The following is a 21,783-nucleotide window of genomic DNA, read 5'->3' as shown; positions in this document are numbered from 1 at the left end:
GGGCTGATCACAGCAGAGGGTGAAGCAAGCTCGCTTGGTTTGGCTTCTTTCACATCTAAGCTCTCTGCAAAACAGGCCACGCATGACAGGATGCTTAGAAACTGTAGCAGTAAGAGACTTGAGGGTCACATAATTATTTTATAAACGGATGCAAGAGAGGAGGGAGAAGGTGACAGTACTCTTTGCTGCAATTCGGAAGTGAGTGAAAAACCAACGTGGGAATTAATGGAATTTACCTTGGAATCTCAGAGATCTGAAAGCTTTCTAATACCAGCGGTTTTAACTTTGCAATTTCAGGACAACCCTGCGGTTGGCCTTTCCTGACCTGTTGTGAAGTAACTCAGGCACACTAATGTGGGCTAACAAGTGTTTCTCACACTGGCCCGTCACCCTGCCTCCCCTTTCTCTGCACGCACGCCTTTCTGCCGCACTCTGTCTGGCCTGCCTTCATCAAGGCAAACAAAATGGCCACTGGAGGCCCGCATTACTGCTCATTAGATCATAAGCTAGTCAAGTGGAGCCGCCCAGGGTTCCCAACGGAGAGCTATACTTCAAAAATCTGTCCATGTCAAATGAAGAAAAAAAACCCTGAGCGTGGGGTCACCCAGATCAATGATCAAAAGAAACTGAGAATGAAGGAGGGGGAAGCACACCCTTGTTTTTGCTAAACACACACAGGTCTGATTTATTAGCAGGAATACAGAGATAGGATGAGCTTCGTCCCTCAGACCTCTGTTTTCAGTCTTAAAGTAATTTCCTTTAATCAGGTCCCATCAGCTGTTTAACTTCAGAGTTTTTCAGAAGTCTGCAACAAATTCTTAAAATTTCCCCTAAAAGAAAGTACACCCCAGGAAATCCAGTTTTGAGGAGGACTCTTACATGTTTCCAAAAAACACTTGAAAAGCAATAAAAGTAATACAAAGTAATCCACCTTTAATGCTCCAGGAGATTGTATTTAAATCCAAAAGAAACGGTGCCACATGCACTCTGAAATAATCCGAGAAACCTCTTGGGCCTTCAAAGACAGAAACAAGCAGGCTGTCAATCATGAGCCATGAAAGGCAGGTTCCTGGGTCCCCGGGAGGCCGTCAGCCTCTGCAGGTGGCCCGCATCTCTCCCATCACCTCCACCATCTCTTGCCCTCTCAAAGAAGCACATTTCACACAGGCTTTTACAGTTTTCGAGAAGATAATTTAACAGCACAGCAAACACAGCCTGTTGAAATTGAGCAGAGTGACTTCTACAACAAAATTTACTATCAAATTTCACAAGTGAAAAGTCACAAGAGTTTTTTTTTTCTCTCCTCCTCCTGGTTTTTTCCTCAGAGAAAAGTACATTTTATTACCTAGTGGTGAAAAAGAGATGAAAGTTTTGACAGGAATTCCATTAATATATGTCTGAGTGAAAGTAACACAAATACTTATAACGCACTCTGACAAAAATTACGAGTTGCATAAAGTCGTCAGTGCTCGTCTGTTCTCTGCTGAGCTTCCTTTCTTCCTCATATTTGGAATTCAGTCGTTAAGAGCACGCCAGCAGAGTGGAGGTAGGGAGCGAGCCTAGCTTGGACATCTTTCTGTTTCACTCTTGGGCAATCTGCGGCTTGCCCTGTGCCAGGCACATCCTGAGGACTCAGAACTGGCCGGTTAGGAGACCGGCCTTTGTGTTTCCTAGAAACACAAGGAAGGGCAGGCACTGTGTGCGGATCTTCCTTAAGCCTAGCTCCTCACGGTGAGGCAGGGTCTAGGGCTATCCCACTTTACAGATGACCAGAGCCATTCAAGGTGTGAAGCGGGCCTCTGCACAGTGGGAAGCGGGCCTTGAGAAGGCCTGACTTCCGTCTCTCCACTAGCCCTCTCCAGACGGAAAGATGAGTATCCACTAGGCTCCATGTTATAGCCTAGGTCCCGGGAGCTTCAGTTTTACAGAAGGCCTCTTACTTGGGAAATGTTTCTGTGGAAAACCCAGAAACAACTTAAATTTCATCAGTAAGGGCATGGGCACATAAACGCTTGCAGAAGAGGTTGTGTCCCGGAATATACAGACCACTGAAAACGGGTGAAGCAGGACTTACATACTCCATATACGTACTTTCAAATGTGTAACCTGCAATGTGAAATCATCACTCAGCCCTCACTCGGAAGCACGGAGAGGCGGTGTAGCGTGGACAGGCGTGCCACAGGAGGCACATGGCAACTCCAACACGGTGTTTGCTTTTGAAGGGGTGAGGATGGGGCAAAGACAGGAGAGGGCAAAGGAACGAGCTTCAACGTCAAATCCTATGGTCTGTTTCTGTACAGAACAGACCACACTGAGTATATGTTACCATTTGCTAAGTCTACATGGTGGACGGGTAGCACGCTCCTTATGTTGTTTGCTACACTTATCTGTATGTTCGAAAACTTTCAGCACTGGAATCTGACTACCTGAGAGTCACAGCTTCACGCAGCCAAACGTGAGTCTGCCTCGGAAAGTTAGAGAGCGAGGCTGGCTTCTCTGAGCTCACCCACGTGACTCAACAAACCGCTTAACACCCAAACAGTGGCAGCTTGAGAGCAGACACAGTAACTCTGAGCTGGCCATGTCTTACCGGATCAATGCCCTTCAGATAATTACATTAATCAATATACAGTCTACATTTTGTTTTGTTGTTAAGCAAAACTCCACTGGGTTGGTGTTCCTAAATGAGTTGTCAGTGAGAGCCGAGCAGGGGTTGGGGGGGCAGGACACGTGAGCAGAAAAGAGAGACAGTCTGTACTTTCCTGTCCTCCTTAAAACTTGGTGATGTGCACTTTTTTTTTTTTAAAGATTATATAACAGCCCATGGAAATTCAAATGAAGTAACATATTTTCTACAGGAACTTAAAAGTGTTCTCAAATGCAATTACCTTTTAAAAAATCTAAAATATGTAAAGGAACTTCAATGGCAGAAGTTACTCTAAAACTAACCCCAATAAGAACAAACCTAGGGCTTATAGCCACATCTTTTTCTGTAACAGCTTAAAACTATGATGTTACATGTATTTGATTGTTTATTTACTTGGGTCAGGGTCTCGCTATGTAACCCTGGCTGGTCTGAAACTCACTACATAGACCAAGATGGCCTCAAACTTACAGAGATCCACCTGCTTCTCCCTCTCGGGTGCTGAGATTAAAGGCGTGTGCAAGTATGCCCAGCTTTGATGATGTTTAATAGTATATTTTCTGCAGTTGAGCATCACCATGGCTAAAGAATTATGTGGTGCATCATAGCTGGAGCCAACTAACTACTACTCATAAAAGGTCATTAGGGTCTTTGTATTTCACTTTTAATGTGTAAGGCTGCAAAATTACAGAATCACATCAACAGTTTCACCAAAAACAATGTCTATGGACTCCGACTCATAGTTAGTCTAAATTAAGCAAAATAATCTTTGTTTCTGTATCTACATTACTTGAATTAATGTGGGCAGTTATTAAAGGGTTCCACAACATTTGGAATTATAAAAAGAGTGCATTCCTCTACTACAAAAGAGAGAGAGAGAGAGAGAGAGAGAGAGAGAGAGAGAGAGACAGAGACAGAGACAGAGACAGAGACAGAGACAGAGACAGAGACAGAGAGAGAAACCTCCTAGGACAGAGAAGTCTTTCAAAATAAGAAAAGAAAATGATTAGGCTCTGGTGGTAAGGTTACAAGATAAAAATTAAATCAATAAACAAAAATTAACAAAACAGAACATGAGGCTGGAGTGATGGCTCAGTGGTTAGGAGTATTTTCTGCGCTAGCACAAGGCATGAACTTAGTTCCCAGCACCCACACGGTGGCCGGGATCCAGCACCCTCTTCTGGCCTATGTGGGCACCAGGCAAGTGCACTGGGAACGTAACACACACAGCAAACCACTCAGACCCATGAAATAAAAATAGTGTATCTTTAGAAAAAGAATCAACCAAGCGGACAAAAAGCATTATCTTAATAATAAGCCATTGGTCAAGCAACCATGTTACCTCATGCTTTCTGTCAAGGCTTGTTTTCCTCCTTTCACTAAAACACTCGCCTCAGTTAACATAAAACTCATTCAAAAAGCCAGTTACTGAATTAAAACAAGAACAAAAACAAAAAACAAAACAAAAACAAAAAAAACAAAAGATAGTGAAATGTCCAGACTTAAATTTAATTAAAACAAAGATATCAGCATAAACTCTTGGTAACTTGGCATCCACCCTTATTGGCTCAGTTATGTAAAATACATTTAGAATTATCTATCTCTCTATCCACTTAAATAATCCAAATATTCAGAGAGTTATCCAACAAAACGGGGAACTACCAGGTTAAGTTAAAATACTACAGAATTAAAATGTAAATCTTTATCTATGGAAGAGAGAAAGGTGTACTTAAGAGTGGGTTTTCACGTTTGTAAAAATCAGGGCTACAGGGTGCAAACGTTTGCCTTTGTAGCATAAGAACACCTGCACGAAGCCATGACTAAGCGCCGATGAGTTGCATCTGTGTCTTGAGAGCCTTTCTGGCTTATCTGTATGCATCCTGTATTCACTAACCAATCCTTCTGTCAATGAGTTATGCTATCGTTTGCTAAGAGAACACTTTGCTTTTTAAAGAACAGCTAAGAAATGCAACTCTCCCATTAGCCGTTCCCGAAGATGTCCTTAGCAAGCTTGGTCTCATTTTATTTCTTTGCTAGCCCTGTCAAAAGTATGCATAAGTTACCCAGATTTTCCACCTTGGCTCCTTCTAACAAAGCCCCGTTTTGGCTTGACAAATTATTAGTCATAACTTTATACGCTAAAAATAAATATTTGACAAATTCTTAATGTTAAAATTATACTGTTCCATGCAACCTCTAAATTATTTCACAGCTCGTAGTACACAGAGCCGTCTTCCCATATGGCCCAGTTGGCTTACACTCAGGTTTACGAACGCAATCCCAGCTCTCTAGTGGAGTGACTTCCTGCCCAACCATTGTCTGGACAGCATTCTTTTAAGACCTCAGGACCTACACATCTCAGGTGTAGCACCCACAGAAGTAATCTCTCTCCACTGTACTGAGCACAGCTGAGTCTAGCACCCAAACTCACTAAATTATAAACCAAAACAAAACCCTCAAAACTTCCCTCATTTGCAAGAGCAGGAAGGGATATTACTAAAGAGAGAGAAAAAAGAACAAGAGATTGTAGATTCTAAGAAATGCAAGAGAGGGGGTCCTGCAGGCAAATTAGTCCTCGCCATCAGTGTCTGTGTGCACTCTGTTATCTGCACCATGGCAGGCGTGGAATTCATTGTTTTTGCCCAAGGAGGTGTACCTCACAGGTGAACTAAGGTGGCAAGGGAAAGCACCCCTCCTAAGTCACACAGTGGCCCCCATCTCAGAAGTTGAAAGCAAGTAGTATTTTTTTTATTGCATGTTTTTGTTCTTAGAGGTAGGAGGTCTGTGCACATGTGATTTTCTTATTTGTGTGAACACAGCAGAGTGTTTTCAGCCATGGGCAGAAGTAGACTGTTTTCTTACCTGCTTTTTCCACGCTGTAGCGAAGGACGCCGGCCTCATTATAAACCTTGCCGGGTCCCCAGACTTTCTGTGGTCTGGCTTTGCCACGATTACTAGTCAAAACCTTTAATTACAGTATATAGTTTGTGCAGCTGCCTGGAAATTGGTCTCGGGGTCAGTGGCTCTTCCCGTTCCCCTCTCCCCATTCTTTTGAAGCAATATTGCTGAACGGAAGGCATTGTTCCAGCTTTCTGGTGTGCTCTGTCCGCTGCACAATATGAATAGCTTTGCAATCACTCCAGCAATTGGTTCTTCAACTGCCTTTAGGCTGTCAATTGTAATTCAGTGGCTCCAGCCACCTTTTCTTTCATTCTCTTGGGGTCTTTTATTACTTAATTTGCAATAATATTAGGGAATGTCTTCTTCAGGCATGTCACTAATGCCGTATTGATTATGAAGCTAGGAGTGCAACTGACTTTTATGCATGTGCCTGTTACAATGTTGCAATATTTTCTTTTCTCTGGACTTCTGATGCCGTCTTTGCAGCTATCTTGTAAGGAATTTATCTTGTAAGCAATTGTACTTAATTCTGAAGGTTTTCACTCTAAAGAATCTAATGAATTTCCCTAAGATATTCTCACTGAGATTAATTCATGTAGTTATAGCTAGAGCTATTTTTGGAACTTCCAAAGACAGACTCTCATTTAGGAAAAAAAAAAAAAAATAAGGACTAGCGAAGTTTCCACAGTTCACTGCCATGGCTCATGCTCTATTTTTTAAATGCAAAAAGTATAATTTTGAGTTCTCAACTTAGAAATAGTTTGCTAAGCGACAAGATCTGTGAAGAGTCATCATGAACTTTCCAGACTTTTAAAAGAAAAAAAAAATCTAGACAATGCTTTCAGAAGTTATATAAGGAAAGGAACTTTTAAAAATAACTCCTGGGTTACCAAATCTAAAGGAAGTTTTTAAATTTGGGGGAGGGGGAGGAGAAATAACCAAAACATCTTGATCTAATGAAGGAGAAAAAAAAAAAAAACCTCTTCAGTGTATTAAGTCTCAAATCCTCAGCCCTGGACAAAATCCAGCATATTCGCCTCTCTCATTATGCTCAGCCATTCCAGAGGAACTCAGAGTATTTTTTCAAGCAGACACTATGTAATAATAATGATGATAATAATTATCATAATGATAATAACTAACGCTTATTGTGCATTTTATCTTCAAAGCAACTGACTGACATTAACTATGTGTCTATCTTCAAATTAATTTAACTCGACAAATGTCTTATTAACTTTGTTAGTTATGGACTGTGACTGAGTTTTCTTTTACAAATGAAATAAATAAATATATAAATAAAATACTCCGTACTCCCTCTGAATGGCACTATAAACATCTACCTCAAAAATAACTTACTGCCTCTAATAAATAAATATTAATGAAATACAAAGTTTTATAAAATACAAACTTGAAATATAGGTAGGAAAGGTAATATATCATTTATAGTTAAATCCATACTGTTTTGACAAGACAAGAAGCAAACTGCTTAATAAAGTAGGTTTCTATCTTCAATAGTTATAATTCTTTGTTATAAAACATATAAATATGTAAAAAAGTAATTTCTAAAACTCCTACGCTCCAACAATGTAAGAAATGATTTATTAAAGACTAAAATTGTTTTTATTAAATTGTATTCATTACTTTAAAATCATCTCAACTATATTCCCTCAGGACTTCTAATGTATTGCTCTTCACATGAGAAATTCATGCAGAAAACGTGTTCAGTGCTTGGAAATGAAACAAGCTCACTGTGCTTAAAATAGGCCATTATTTTAAGACGAATTAAAAGATTACAGTTGGGTCAGAAGATTTGCTACTTTTTATGAGAATTCTGGAAAGAACGTAATAACAAGAAACACTTAAGTGGCTCGCTAATTGACAAACACAAGTGAAAGTACATAAAATCAATCATTTGCAAATATGATAATTAGCAGCTTCAAGCTTTAAAATTCCTTAACAGGGGCAGAGTGCTGGGGACACACCACAGATAAGGCGCCCAGCAAATGCACACAGCAGGTTTGGGCCCAGGAAACTAATGCTTCTGTATTCCTCTACATGGGGTTGGACAACTTGGACTAAGCAAAGGCAACACGCAGGTGGCGCTGGGCCAGCAGGAACGCATGTGGGAGAAGACACAGGGCAGTCATTCCTTCAAACAACAACGTGGAACAAACAAACAAGCCGCAATCCCCGTCCTTCAAGGGCCTGATGAATTTCAGAAGTCGGCAGCAAAGTTAACAGGCAAATAAATCATTTTAGTATCATGAGCTGGGTAAGTCCAGGTGATAGCAGGAATCAGGAGTGAGCACTGAAGATGACTTTCTCTTGTGACGTAATCTCGGGGTAACTTTTCTGGAGAAATGGCAGTTACTGAGAGGCAGGGGAGCAGGAGTAAAGTAATTAAAATCCAGTTACAAGGTACATAGCATATAAGATCTGTGGAATTTCACCCGGTTCCAGGTTAAGTCAGAAAACGGTACCACTTTTAACAAGGGCAACACGGAGAGCAGGGCCAGACGGCGACAGCTGAAGGTAAAGTGCCAGTGTGAGAAGTGTGAGCAGTGTGAGCAGGAGAGGCTCTCACAGGCTAAGGGAGAGCAGCACACAGAAGAGGCTGTACCCGGGGCACAATAAGCAGTCTCTACAGCAGCTTCCGATGTGTCCAGCCCTACATGAGGTGCAGGCTCGCCAACACCGAAGAAAGGAAGAAAATGGAGGCGAGACTGTTTTGGTTTTTTGGTCAGCATGGGCTGTCATGTTTTAAAATGTGTTTCTTTACTGCTGCGTCGCAATAATTTCCCGGGTAAAAACGTCCCTTTCTGAGGTAACAGGCTTGTTAGTGGACGAGGACCTTGATTAGCCTGTAGGAGCTATGGGGCACTCTCATTACGCAGCGGCTGCAGGAAGCAGGAGAAGGACGGTGAGAGCAAGCGAGCCTGACGCACAACCGAGGAAACACTGGTTTCTCAAGGAACGCACACAGAAACGTGAATGACTGTCCAATATGCAAACTGTTCGCTGTTAGTACTCAGCTTGAAAGTTGACCTTTAAAGTGCACTTTTTATAATGATGTTTTTTGCCACGAATGAAGTGATTGCTAACTTAGCTTTTCTTGTAGGTCAAGAAACATTATTATTATTTTTTTTTTTTTAAGAAACAACTGAGTCATCCAGTGGAGAACAGACTCCCAAGCCCTGTCATTCCCTCCCACAATTTAATTGTAACAGTGTGGAGTACATCTGTAAGGAATGGACAAAATTATCTGTATCTCTTATATCATTTTAGAATAAGCATATGTCCCATAAGGGAGTCTCCAAACTGCTCACACCATAGGTATGTGCACTGCGCTACATGAAATCACATCAGTACTGTGAAGCACTGCCAAGAGGCAGGTCAGGACACAGGAGAACGCTGCCGACATCAGGTGTAGTAGACTTCCCAAAGAAAACCCGTTTTCCTCCACACACAGAAAGTGACATTCAGTTGAACTAAGGGCTTTGTGCAATTTTAACAGCGTCGTCTATTTTCTAATAAAAGATTTGTCAGCGTGGAAATCCTGAGATGATCTGTGTTTACAGTTCCTTCATGGACCTGCTGAAGAGAACTGTTCCACAGCTGAGCGATACCAACACAAAATTAAAAAACGCAAACCAGGGGCGCACTACATGTGACACATACTAAAGAAAGGAAAAGGGCATGCAACATGAAGACTAGTTACAGGCAGAAATTACGATTAAGGATGATAGATAAATACCATTTTTAAAAAAACATATATATCCTTCTTCCAGAAGACAACTACCGTCTATAGATTAAAACCCTCTAAGAATTAAATACATTGTTTAGAAAATTTGAATGCATATATCCAAGAAACAGAGACCAAAGGGCCCAGTAATGATTGTAAACACCACCTCTCACATTGATACTCTATTATTTACAACTATGACACCATCCTCTGTGCACACTGCATCAAAATTAACAGGCATTATAATCACAAATTCCAACTGTAATACTGACACTCCGACTTAGAATCTGGACTTTTCCAAGCTATAATTAATGAGGCACGAAGCTAGCCAAGTCACTGGGCCTTACAATTCTGATTCAAAAACCTGCTTCATGGTTTTCTTATTTTTCAATTGAGGTTTACAGTAATAAAAACATTCAATAATGCATTTTTAACGTAGCACTTCTGAAAAAGTTCGGTACTTTTGGATTAAGGATACCTATAAACATCAAATCAAATGAAATTGCTAAAAATAAGGACTGTTTCTCTCATGTTAACAAAATATGTCATTTTATAAGGTCTGGTAAAACCCATAAAATGAAAATAAGATTTTAAAAAAGCCAGGAAGTAAAGGAACGGCAGTCAGTAACTGTGCAGAGGGAAAATGGGATTACATTTATTGGGTATTATATCAACTTAACTTCTCATAAAATACTCCTGATCTACTTAGTAACTTCAGAACTGAAGTATGCTCTCCAAAGGGAGCTGTAAAACAAATTAGATCCAATTACAATTCAACGCAAATAAAAAGCCAAATTATTTATTCTTAAGAGTTCCCTTTTTATAGCTTTACCATTTAAATTAGACCAAGATTTTCTCCTAATCTATCAAGTGGGCTACTTGGCATAAGCATAGCTTTTTCTAGTATGTTTTCCATAAAGAAAAACAGATAACATGAACATATCCTGGAAAAGTGCAGTGACCACACCTCCCTGAGTGGAGAGAACAAACATCTGGTAGAAGAATTGGTTGGCCTTCCAACAGCATATAGGGTGTTCTGTTACCCAGTATTTCCCCATGGCGTTTGTTTTGTTTTGTTAAAAACAACAACAACAACAACAACAACAACAAACAAACAAACCATTGTATGTTTCTACTATCAATTCTCACGATACAAAATCTTGAAATTGTGGTAAGCTGAACACATCACTACCAGGTATATTACAGAAAGGGAAGACAGCCGGAGGACAAGACCCCACTTGTCCCTCAGAGGGCAGTGAGACGGCTGGGCGGGGTGCCCGTTTGTGGGTTATGGCTCCTATCTTAACTCTGTGCTCCACACAGACAGAATGCATACAGCATGAGAGGGGCGCAAATCATTAGCTTCCTGGTGATTTTTATCTCGCTGAAATCCTGGCAACCATTCACTTTTCTCCTCTGGGTCTTCCTGGCTTCCATCTACTTTTAGGTTAACAGTTACCTTAATAAACTTAGATTTTACCCAAGTGGCAGGACAAATCCTGGCACATTTCCCCCAGAGAACATAAAAATATAATAATTTTCAGGAAAAGAGAAATCACCAAGCCTAAGACACACTACTTCTTAACTGTGTCACAGGGTTCCTGCCTCCTGTTAAAGCTGAAGACAACTTCCTTGATTTTTTAGCAGAATCTCCCCCTTAAAAGTCACTGATACTTTGCAGGGTAAAATATGAACCTTTTAGTACTCAAAGCATCACCAAATATACACAGACTAGTAGGTGCAACCAAACCAACGCTCATAAAGCTATTAAGACACAGGGAATGTGTTATCTTATGAAAGGCAGAAAGGGGGGGGGGAAGACCATGTCTAAGGATATTTCTAAATACACGTCTAAAACATATTTCAAGTAACATGGGGCTCTGTTTGCTTTTAAATGTCCTACCCTGACCTACTGTTCTCAACCAGTTTGCGGTTATTGTTCACACAGTGTGGAAGACTCAGTTTCACAATTCCGTTTTTATGCTGACAATAAGGTATTGATTCAATGTTTAAAACCTTCGTAAGAGTATTTCAAGCAGGCTGTACAGAAGCACACTAGAGAGAGTAACCTCTTCTGTCATCCAGAGAGAGGTGATGGGAGGCTTCCCTTTCTTTTCTCGGGTAAGCACACCACTATGCCTCTGCAAGCCTCAAGTCTACCGAGGAATCCCCCGAGACCCAGAAAATACTTGCAAATGCTCTGCTAACACATACTTGCACGGTATCTGCTGATACAATGACAAGGGAAAGTGTTTTACCTAACACATCTGCTGTGTATTCAAATGCTGCTTTCTGTACCCTGAGACCTGGTTACTCCTGTCTCAACTGTTGTGTAAAAACTGTTCTCCATCATCTCTCATTGGCTAATGAAGAGCGGAACAGCCTATAGCTGGGCAGAAGGGTTGAGGCGGGACCTGCAATCCCAGGAGGAGTGCGCAGGTAAGGAGAAGAGAGAGGAGGAGAAGGTCACCACAAGGGAGTCACAAGGAGCAGCCAATGCAAGATTAAGATGGCAGCTCAGTATCTGCCCGGCTATAGTACTTGAAGCTTATTAATAAATATAACACATCTCCATGTCGTTACTTGGAAGCAAAAGCAGGCATAGAAAAGTCCATTCTTCTAATTTTGCAATCTTCAAACTGATATTTTGTAAGTTCTATTTACAGGCAAAATGCTCTAAGAAAATGGTTCAAAGTTGACGTAAGTGGTAAGTAAAATGAAGTTCAGTATGTAAGTCTGGAATCGTTTTCAAATGGTATCTATGGATATTCCACATTGATAGACATCAGCTTCCATGTTGCCTCTGAGAATGACGACGCACTTTGAATAAAGCACCTCACAACATAAACAAGCATAGTTCTGGGTGGCGGCCCATCGCGACGTTCCTTTATATTCCTTCTACAGGCAGAAAGTCTAGGGGTGAGAAACAAACACACGGGCCAGGGCGGTAAGAACAGTCCCAGGAGGCACCACAATTGCAGGGCGGGAGGGCTGCACAGTGACGATCTAAATGGTTATTTTTCTTTCTTTCTTTTTTTAAGGGGAGGTGTGTGTGCTTCAAGACAGGATTTCCCTGTGTATCCCTGGCTGTCCTGGAACTTGACGTGTAGATCAGGCGGCTGGCCTTGACCTCAGAGATTCGCCTGCCTCTGCCTCCCGAATCCTGGGAGGCACCACAGCCAGGCTGCTACTTTTCTTTGATTACTATCAAATATCTTCTCCAGAGTCTATAAAGTGTAAAGGTATTGAGTTTGACGTGCAGAAGGAGGCAGTGATGGACATCTCTGTGGGCTGAGTAATAAATCACTGTGTTTCACTGTTTGTTTTTTAAATAAATGAAAACCGTCTACACATGGGCCCTCCTCCACCTAATACTGTAAATTTAGAATAAATCACTCAGACTAACCCTGTACACATAGAATAAGTTGACGAGAAGCCAGACACAAATGGGTCGACACTAAATGTGAGGGGGCTTAGAGTTAAATCACCTTATACTCTTGGTTTCTCCTCTACATTTTGAAACTGAAGGGCAAGGTCAGTGCTTTTAGTCATTTTAATCCTAAGCTTCTAGAGGCACCACAGTTTTCTGAAGGAGAGGAAAAATATATCCTAAAAAACACAGGGGCAAAAGAATACAACAGGAGGTCCGAGTCCACCATACCTAAGTTTTAAGGTATTTACATCTTACTATTTTAGTGCCAGAAATCAGAACCATGGTGCAGAGTGACACCGTTTACCCAGAACAGCCTCACACTTTCATAAAAGAGATACAACCTAATAAATATGCAATTAAGTGAGGAAAAACAAATCGTGGAGCCATACGGGAGTGTTAATTGGTGGCATGGAACTCGCAAGACAAGACATTGGGGCTTTTAGCAACAGCAAGTATCTCAGAAGGACAGGAACATGGTATTTGAGGCCGAGGGCTGTCTATTAAACTCTCAGTGCATCGTTCTGAAAGCTGGTAGAGAAAGGACGAGGTCAGAGCTTAAAGTAAATGTTAAGTTAACCAGGCCTTATCTCTTCAAAGGAAATGAGAAAACACCCAGCAACGTCTTCTGGTTAAAAGAGAATTTGTTTTTCAAGCAAGGTTGGGCATATCAGCATGTCTTATCAGACTCATGTTGGGGTCTGATACCTTATCAGAATGATGGTTTCCCTTCGAAAACATCATATCCAGCACACCTGTAGCGATACAGTCTTCCTAGATTCCAAGATGGAGGCAAGAGCCCAACAACCACCCAAAGCAAGTGGGCAGACTCACACCACTAATGAGACGCGCATACCTCTTGTACTGAGCGGGCTGCTGGCTTGTCTTGATGATTGGCCAGTATCAAAAAAGGCAAAGTGCATAGCTGTGGGTGCTGGAGAGCGGAGTGCAGTTCATTTCTCGCGGTTTCTAAATCATCCTCCGAAGACGCACTGTCTAATACGAATATTACTCCTTGAGATCCCTGGTAGTAGCGGCTCCAGTATTTCCGGATATTATCAGCTCCTGACAAAATGAAATACATCTCTGTTTTAGAAATAGTTGTCGTCAACTTCAAAAGGCCCCAGGAACAAGTCATGGAAACCAACGTATCTTTTCAAAAATGAGTGCTAAAGTCTATGACACAGAGTGGACTTTGAATCTAAAAACTACAGACCAGGTAGTTGAGATGAGGGCACTACAGTTGATAGGTAGATGCAGTCCGGAAGCAGAACACGGACATTTGCACTGCTCTTCGTGCTTTTATATCAAAATAAGATTAAAAATGACCAGAATAATGCTTCTTTTATTAAAGCCAAAAGAATATTTTTAGACTTTATCAGTCCTAAACGTGTGACTTGGACATCCGTCATGGCATCTTGCTATACGGTTTCTGTTAAGTTTGGTGGCAATTTTTAATAGAATAAGGCTATGCTGGAAACAGCCACCAAGTGTAAACATGATGGAAACTTAATCTCTTAATTTTTTATGCTGACGGTATTTGGAGCTGGGGCCTATGGCCATAACCAGCGCCGGAGATACAAAGGCAAGGGCCCTGTGTTGGGATAGAGCTTGATGACAGGAAGACCAGATGACGACAATTTCCTGCTGTCTGCTGCCACATCGAGACACAGGGTGACCGTCACCAGACACGGGGCTGCAGCCCGGGCCTTTCCTGCCTCCAGACCTGCAGTAAACTTCTTCTAGTTAGAAACTGCCCAGTCTGTACTTCGTTGTGGCAACAGAAACCGGACTGAGACACAGAGCTGAGCAACCTTGTTTAACTCCAGATGGAGAGTTATTAGCATAATAACTTTTTATGTCTAAATACTGGAATTTGCGAACCACTAAAGAGTTGGCCTTTCGTGTATCTGTGTAAATCCACTTGGTTTTACTGCTCATGAGGTAAAAGAAAAGGCAATGAACGTCTTGATAGTGTCCATTAGACAAGGTGCTTCGAAGAGACACCTAGGGAAAGACAGTCTTATCAACCCTTGCTATTTCTGATTGAACTGTGTTAGTAGCCATAGGCATCTCCTGTTAGATAGTGACTGCTTTTATTTCTCTGGTTTGAAAATATGACTGACTCACTCACTCTCTCTCTCTCTCTCTCTCTCTCTCTCTCTCTCTCTCTCTCGTGTGTGTGTGTGTGTGTGTGTGTGTGTGTGTGTGTGTGTGGTCTGCTGTGAATAGGAGGGATGCTGTTGGCTATATAATAAAAACTTATATAAGTAACTTACTAGCTTCCAGCATACAATCCCAACCACTAACAACCATGCTACAGTTACATATTGAACACTTACCTATCCTGTGCGACTGTATGTAACTGAACACTTAGCTGTCCTGTGCGACTGTATGTAACTGAACACTTAGCTGTCCTGTGTGACTGTATGTAACTGAACACTTAGCTGTCCTGTGCGACTGTATTTAACTGAACACTTAGCTATCCTGTGCGACTGTATGTAACTGAACACTTAGCTGTCCTGTGCGACTGTATGTAACTGAACACTTAGCTGTCCTGTGCGACTGTATTTAACTGAACACTTAGCTGTCCTGTGCGACTGTATGTAACTGAACACTTAGCTGTCCTGTGTGACTGTATGTAACTGAACACTTAGCTGTCCTGTGTGACTGTATTTAACTGAACACTTAGCTATCCTGTGCGACTGTATGTAACTGAACACTTAGCTATCCTGTGCGACTGTATGTAACTGAACGCTTAGCTATCCTGTGCGACTGTATGTAACTGAACGCTTAGCTATCCTGTGCGACTGTATGTAACTGAACACTTAGCTGTCCTGTGCGACTGTATGTAACTGAACACTTAGCTATCCTGTGCGACTGTATGTAACTGAACACTTAGCTATCCTGTGCAACTGTATTTAACTGAAAGGGACCCAAACAGCGAGGACTGGAGTTGAGAACGCACTTGACTTGCAAAAGGCACCCCTGTCCATTTCTTCCCAACTCTGTGCTCAGTGATGTCACATTAGCACCTCAAGATGAGCCAGGGTCAGAGTATTTTGGCTGTGGAAGTGAGTCAGGCCTCTGGTTTCCCTGAGCCAAGACATCCCTGGGTAAAACCGAGCAGCTCCTATTCTCAGTGAGAAGCAGGAGATCTAGAGGTTTTAATAGCAGTTTATTAAAGTGCTGCCACCAAATAAATTAAAAATTAATACGCATGACAAGGCAGCTAGCATTTACTAAGCACTTACTATACTCCTGGCACCATGCTGAGTGCTGAGAGCAGAGCATATAATTCTTACAATAACTAAGGAATGAAAACATAACTGACTTCGGTTCTGAAACTAATTTTCAGATACTAAAACGTAGGATAGCTTCTCCATTGCAATATACTGTGAAACCTAGCTACGTAAAAGCTGCAGGGTACTCAACAAGAAATGGTTCCTAAATAACCAAAACGGGGGATATGAACAGTGTTGATACACATTAGAAAGGACTGAACAAAGAAAACAGATTAAAAAAAAAATAAGAGCAAGGAAATTTAAACCCTAGATTATTTGAGATGTGACATTCACTGCTTAAGTCACGGGGAGCCAATAACACAACAGAGCTACTGGGATGAGGCGCACTAAGGTGACGTTCCCTATAAGCATAGCCTGCAATGGCCACTCTCACACACATGATTACAGAAAGAATGCTGTCAAGAAAAATCGAGAGTGAAAGAAGTAAACTAGATGATGGAAGAACCATGGTAAAGATCTGACTTCACAGCCCTCGCCCCAGCTGGATCTTCCAAGGAGCTCTTGGAGTCTGGGCCGAATCACATAAGATGTCCAGTCCAGAGGCCAGGATATCTCTGGATAGCTGTTGGCTAGGAGGCACTCCTAGGTACCTGGAGGGGGCTGGGACCAGCTCTCATGACGTCCCAACGTATCTGGCTGGGGCAGGTAATGTCAGCCAAGAGCGGTCCTCTGGAGAAGGGTACAGGTGTGAGTCATTAGCAGCCAATACTACAGCAGCTGCGAGACGGATGCACTGGCCCAGTAAAGAAGGTCTGCGGATGATGCCGACAGCATCTGTCACACGCTAAATCCAGACACTACCCATATGCTAGAAACCCATCCATAAGTCTGCGGGACAGAAGTGACAGCCGACTGAGCCAGTGACGACTATTTTAAAAATAATGAAATACGGTTTGTGTATGTACCAAAGTTTACTACAAATTTTACTAACATGAAAATGTGAGACACCACACTTTTTGTGTATAATAATACATGCACTTGTTCTACTCCTAATTCCACAAAGCCACTGAGAGCTTACAGAACACTTTCATTGGTTTTGTAACCAGAGAGAACCAGTGGCTGCAACTGGCCAGTAACTAGTCCTGAGATGCTTAGTGATGGCCTAAGTGTCTTATGAGGATTAATTAGCTCATCAAAGACAACCTGATGTGGTAGGTAATATTTTTTAATTAAAGATTTACTTGTTTTTATTTTATGTGTGCGAGTGTTTCTTCTGTGCACCACAAAGAGAGCACCAGACTTCCTGAAATTGGAGGTGAGGTAGTTTTCAGCCATCAAGTGGGTGCTGGGAACAGAAGTTGGGTCCTCTGTAAGAGCAACAAAGTGTTCTTAACCTCTAAGCCATCCCTCGAGCTCCAGAGACAGGCACTGCCATCATTTTCAACTTATCAATACAAAAACCAAGACACAAAACTATTGTACAGATTTATCCAAGACTATGCATTCAAAACCCATTTAGATCTAAATGTGATTGAGGCAGAGTGATCATTGACCAGAAGTAATGAGTTAAATAAAACTATATTCTACACAAGTCACAATGGGGGCAGGGTCTGAAACAAAGAATACATAACACACGCGTGCACGCATGCACACACACGTGCATATATACATCCCAAGTGGCACTATTTCTGAACCATTTCCCAACCAACTGACCCAATCAATACTTTCTAAGTATCTAGTCCATACAAGACAAAAAGGAAAGGTCTAAGGAGATATTTAGAAAGCTATTATTCATCTTAATAAAAACATAAAATCATACAAAAGTAGTATCAAATATAAGGCCTAACATCTCTCAGAAGGAGCTGTCCTGGTGGTACAAGCCTTTAACCCTAGCATTCCAGTGGCACAGGCAGGTGGATCTCTGTGATTTTGAGGCCAGCCTGGTCAAGTGCCAGGACACCTAAGGTTGTCATGCAAGAAAACCTTTTGTCTCAAAAAACAAACAAACAAAAACTCCACCAGAAAGAACAAACATAGCCACACACTGCATGACGTCCAGGGCACCAAGCACGCTAAGCATAAAGGAGTCAATGTTGGACACATATTTAAGGAAGTCATCCACTGGAAACGAAAGGGACACAACGGAAATCCAAGCCAGGCATTCATCTCTTAAAAAAAAAAAAGCTGTACTTTTATTTGACATATATAGAAATATGCAAGGCTTTAAGAAGATGAGACAAAATGACAGAACTTCAATCAACAGTAGTGGTGAATATAAAAAAAAATACAATTAAAAGCAAAGGAAACTACCTCTTCAAGTATTCTTTATATGACACAATATATGGATGTTTTATCGTTAATAGTGAAGAGACATTTTAATCTCTTACAACAAAATCTCCACGAAACCTTTAGTAACTCTGAATTTATTTTCAAACACCGAGCTTGGAATTCTAACCTGTGGTTTATCCAACCACAAATGGCTTTAGTCAGCAGCAGCCTAGCCCAGAAGAAGGCCAAAGAAACTGGTAAAGAGATGGCGGCTGGCATTATGAATGTCAGCTGCGGCAGCAACTTAACATGAGAAATGGCTGAGTCATGGACTGAGCTGGGGGCGTTGGGAGGCTGCAGACTAGCTCGGAAGGCTACGGAAACCGGTTGGATGGCCACTGTCCACCCAGGAAGGACATACCATCTCACATAGGCCAAAGCCACTCTTACTCTACAGACTGAACCCGGCAAGCTCTGTATCCCTTAAACTACAATTATCACATGAAAAGGCTAGGTGCCAAACTCAAGAATGGTATGTATGTATGTATGTATGTATGTATGTATGTATGTATGTATGTATTTTACACCTAATCTAAAACCAAGAGGAGGTTCTAACAGTAGAAGAGATACAAGAAGAGCGTTGATGAATGTCCTTACCACTGAAGGCTCAACACGGACTCATTAGAAGTTGTAAGAACAGACTGGGGAGAGGACTGGAGGGTAAAGCGCTTCCTGTGCCAAGCCTGAGGAGGACCTGACGTCACATCCCTAGAGCCTACATAAAGCCAAGCATGATCCCACGGAGAGACAGGAAGATCCACAGAAGACCCAGGCTGACTAGTGTGGCACGTCCTATGGTGGGTAAGGAGATCCTGTTTCAGACAAGGTGGAAATGGGGGAGGGGGGCAGTGACATGTGAGACTGTCCTCTGGCCTCCACCTTGCTATGCAGCTGACTGTACCCACAGAACGTGCTCACTTACATCCAGCGCCATCTTTGGCGTTGTTGTGATAAAAACTCTATGACCAAAAGCAACTTGGAGAGGAAAAGGTTCCTTTCAGCTTCCAGCTCTGTATCATAGTCCTTCACTGAGGGGGTCATGGCAGGAGCCCCAGTGCGCAGGAACACAGAGGCAGAAACCGATGCAGAAGAAAGGGAGGAGTATCATGGCTTGCCAAGCTAGCGTTCTTAGGGCACTCAGGGCCACCTGCCCTGCGGTGACACTGCGTTCAGTCAGCTAGGCTCTCTCGTCTACCTCAAACCACACCCCAGGCTTGTCCACAGGCCAACGCAGAAGGGGGACGTATGTCTTCCAAAATGACTCAAGGGTATGTATAGTTTATTTAAAACTAGTTAGCAGAAATGCACACACACACACACACACACACACACACACACACACACACACACAGGGAGGTATTAAGATTTTCTTTCTTCTTCTTTTTTTTGTTTTTTTTGTTTTTTAAGATTTATGTATTCTTATGTATACAATGTCCCGCCTGCATGCATACCACAGGCCACAAGAGGGAATCACGGCACATTACGGATGGTTGTGAGCCACCATGTGGTTGCTGGGAATTGAACTCAGGACCTTTGGAAGAGCAGGTGGCGCTCTTAACCACGGAGCCATCCCTCCAGCCTAAGATTTTCTTTTTTAAGTTGTAAGGAACCCAGAGGAATCTAAAGACCTCACTCTAATAGTTACCAGGGAAGCCACGTTCAAGATACCTTAGCAAGACCAGAGGGAAATAGAGAGACAAAAATCATATGTATGGTATAAAATGAATCTTAATATTTTTTAATTAGTCACCAATTTGCTCCTCAGGTTGTGGGAACACTGCAGTCAACAAAATAGATGGGGAAAAAAAAAGCAGTTTTTTTTTTCTGATAGAAGACACAGTGTATCATCACAGAGATTTTTTTAAGTGCCTTATCTCTTGCAGGGCATGGAGACACCACTCCAAATGACTGACCACAATGTGGCAAAGCACAGGAGCTTATAAGAAGAATTTTCTCCTCAACAGGACCAGAAGTGCCACTTTATCTATTACAGCTTTCAGATTCCTTTGGTGATACGGTGAGGGTCTGAGCCTTATTAGACTTCTAAAAGCCTTAAAGGAGACATGGGGTACACGCTGGGGCACCCTAAGTGGAGCCACTAGAACGCTGGCGAGGAACAGAACAAACCTCCCAGCTCATAAGGCTCTAGCTTAGGTATGCAAAGGGAAGCGCTGTTACTGAAGTCAGGGTTAGAAGGCGCTCTGTCATCTGTAACCAAAGAGATGCTAAGTGCCTTCACATTAAGTTAAAAGGGTGTGAATTCTCTAATAGCTGCCCTCTAAAAGATAGGTGCAATGGATTTAAAGAAGTCAGTAACCTCAAAGCTGTTCCTATGGAAAGCTAGTCAGTAGATGAGCACCATCCAAGAGAGATTTCTGAGGCCGAGATGATGAAAACATGCTTTCACTGTGCTTTTCTGCATGGCAGCAACTAGAGTGAGTACCGGGGTAGCGCTGGAGGTGTCGCTAGTGGAAATGGAAAACGGGACTATTCAAAGTTAAAGCATCACACATGGCTAGGGACTATGGTACTAGTGGCAGTGCCACTCTAGAGCTTGCCAATACTTAAGACTGACATGAGGGGTGGCTAGAATATCACAAACACAGGCACAGAGATGCACTTAGAGGTCTGAATAGGGATGTGCAGGGCCTCACTGGTACAGCCGGGGCTGTCACCCCTTACTAAAGATGTCTCCCAAGGGGCAACTGCCAGAGGCCACAGTAGAGGATGACGAGGACTGTGCTCATCACACTGACAGCAGTCAGAAGAGGGGTGCTGCTTATCGCCTTTTCCATCCTATTTCCAAAGGCCTAACAAGTTAATAAAGGAGTAAGAAGAACTTCCCTCAAAATGCTTAAGTGGTGGCGGGAGGCCCGCTAACAAGCCGGGCTTGAGGAACCTGAGTAACAAATGGGCCTTAAGCCTTAATGAAAAAAGGAGAGCCTCTAAGCACCAGGAATCCCCGAAGTGGTATTTGAAAGGGTAAATAAAGCTTCCAGCATAGGAAGGAAATGTTCAAAGAGCAAGAGAAGGGATTGAACCGAGAACGGGCTTGAAGCGTGTACCACTTCCTCATCTATCAAATGTCAGCCTTACATTTGATAGCCTCACACATGGCAGGCATGTCATCCACCACAGAGCCATCCATGCCCATCCTCTTAGGTTTTTCCTTCTGACACTAAGTTTTACTAAGTTACTCAGGCTGGTCTTGAACTCACTCATTAAAGCAGACTGGCCTGGAAATTATTAGTCTCCTTCCTCAGCTTCTTCTTTTTTTTATTAATTTATTTGTTCACTATATATCCCAATCATAGCCCCCCTCCCTCTTCCTCCTATCCCCCTCCCCTACTCATCAGAAAAGGGGAGCCCTCCCCCCAACCTATTCCAGCACATCCAGTTGAATCAGGACAAAGTGGATCCTCTTCCCCTGTGGCCTGGCAAAGCAGTCCCGCCAGGGGGAAGTGATCAAAAAGCAGGCCACCCAGTCCATGTT

The 21,783-nt window shown here is 42.3% G+C and overlaps 1 protein-coding gene across 2 annotated transcripts in view; it reads right to left on the bottom strand.

Annotated features, from left to right (window-relative positions):
* Positions 1-21,783, bottom strand: part of ARL15 (ARF like GTPase 15) — a 366,563-nt gene that overhangs the window by 168,371 nt on the left and 176,409 nt on the right. For both annotated transcript variants that reach the window (XM_084800686.1, XM_084800685.1), the window contains exon 4: positions 13,574-13,782. In XM_084800686.1, the coding sequence (XP_084656812.1) occupies positions 13,574-13,782 (209 nt within the window). The remainder of the gene's footprint in view (positions 1-13,573; positions 13,783-21,783) is intronic.

The sequence above is a fragment of the Acomys minous genome (assembly GCF_964271855.1).
Source record: "Acomys minous genome assembly, chromosome: 11".
NCBI lineage: Eukaryota > Metazoa > Chordata > Mammalia > Rodentia > Muridae > Acomys > Acomys minous.
Note: the sequence above shows the minus strand (reverse complement) of the source record. Positions and strands in the feature narration are given on the sequence as shown.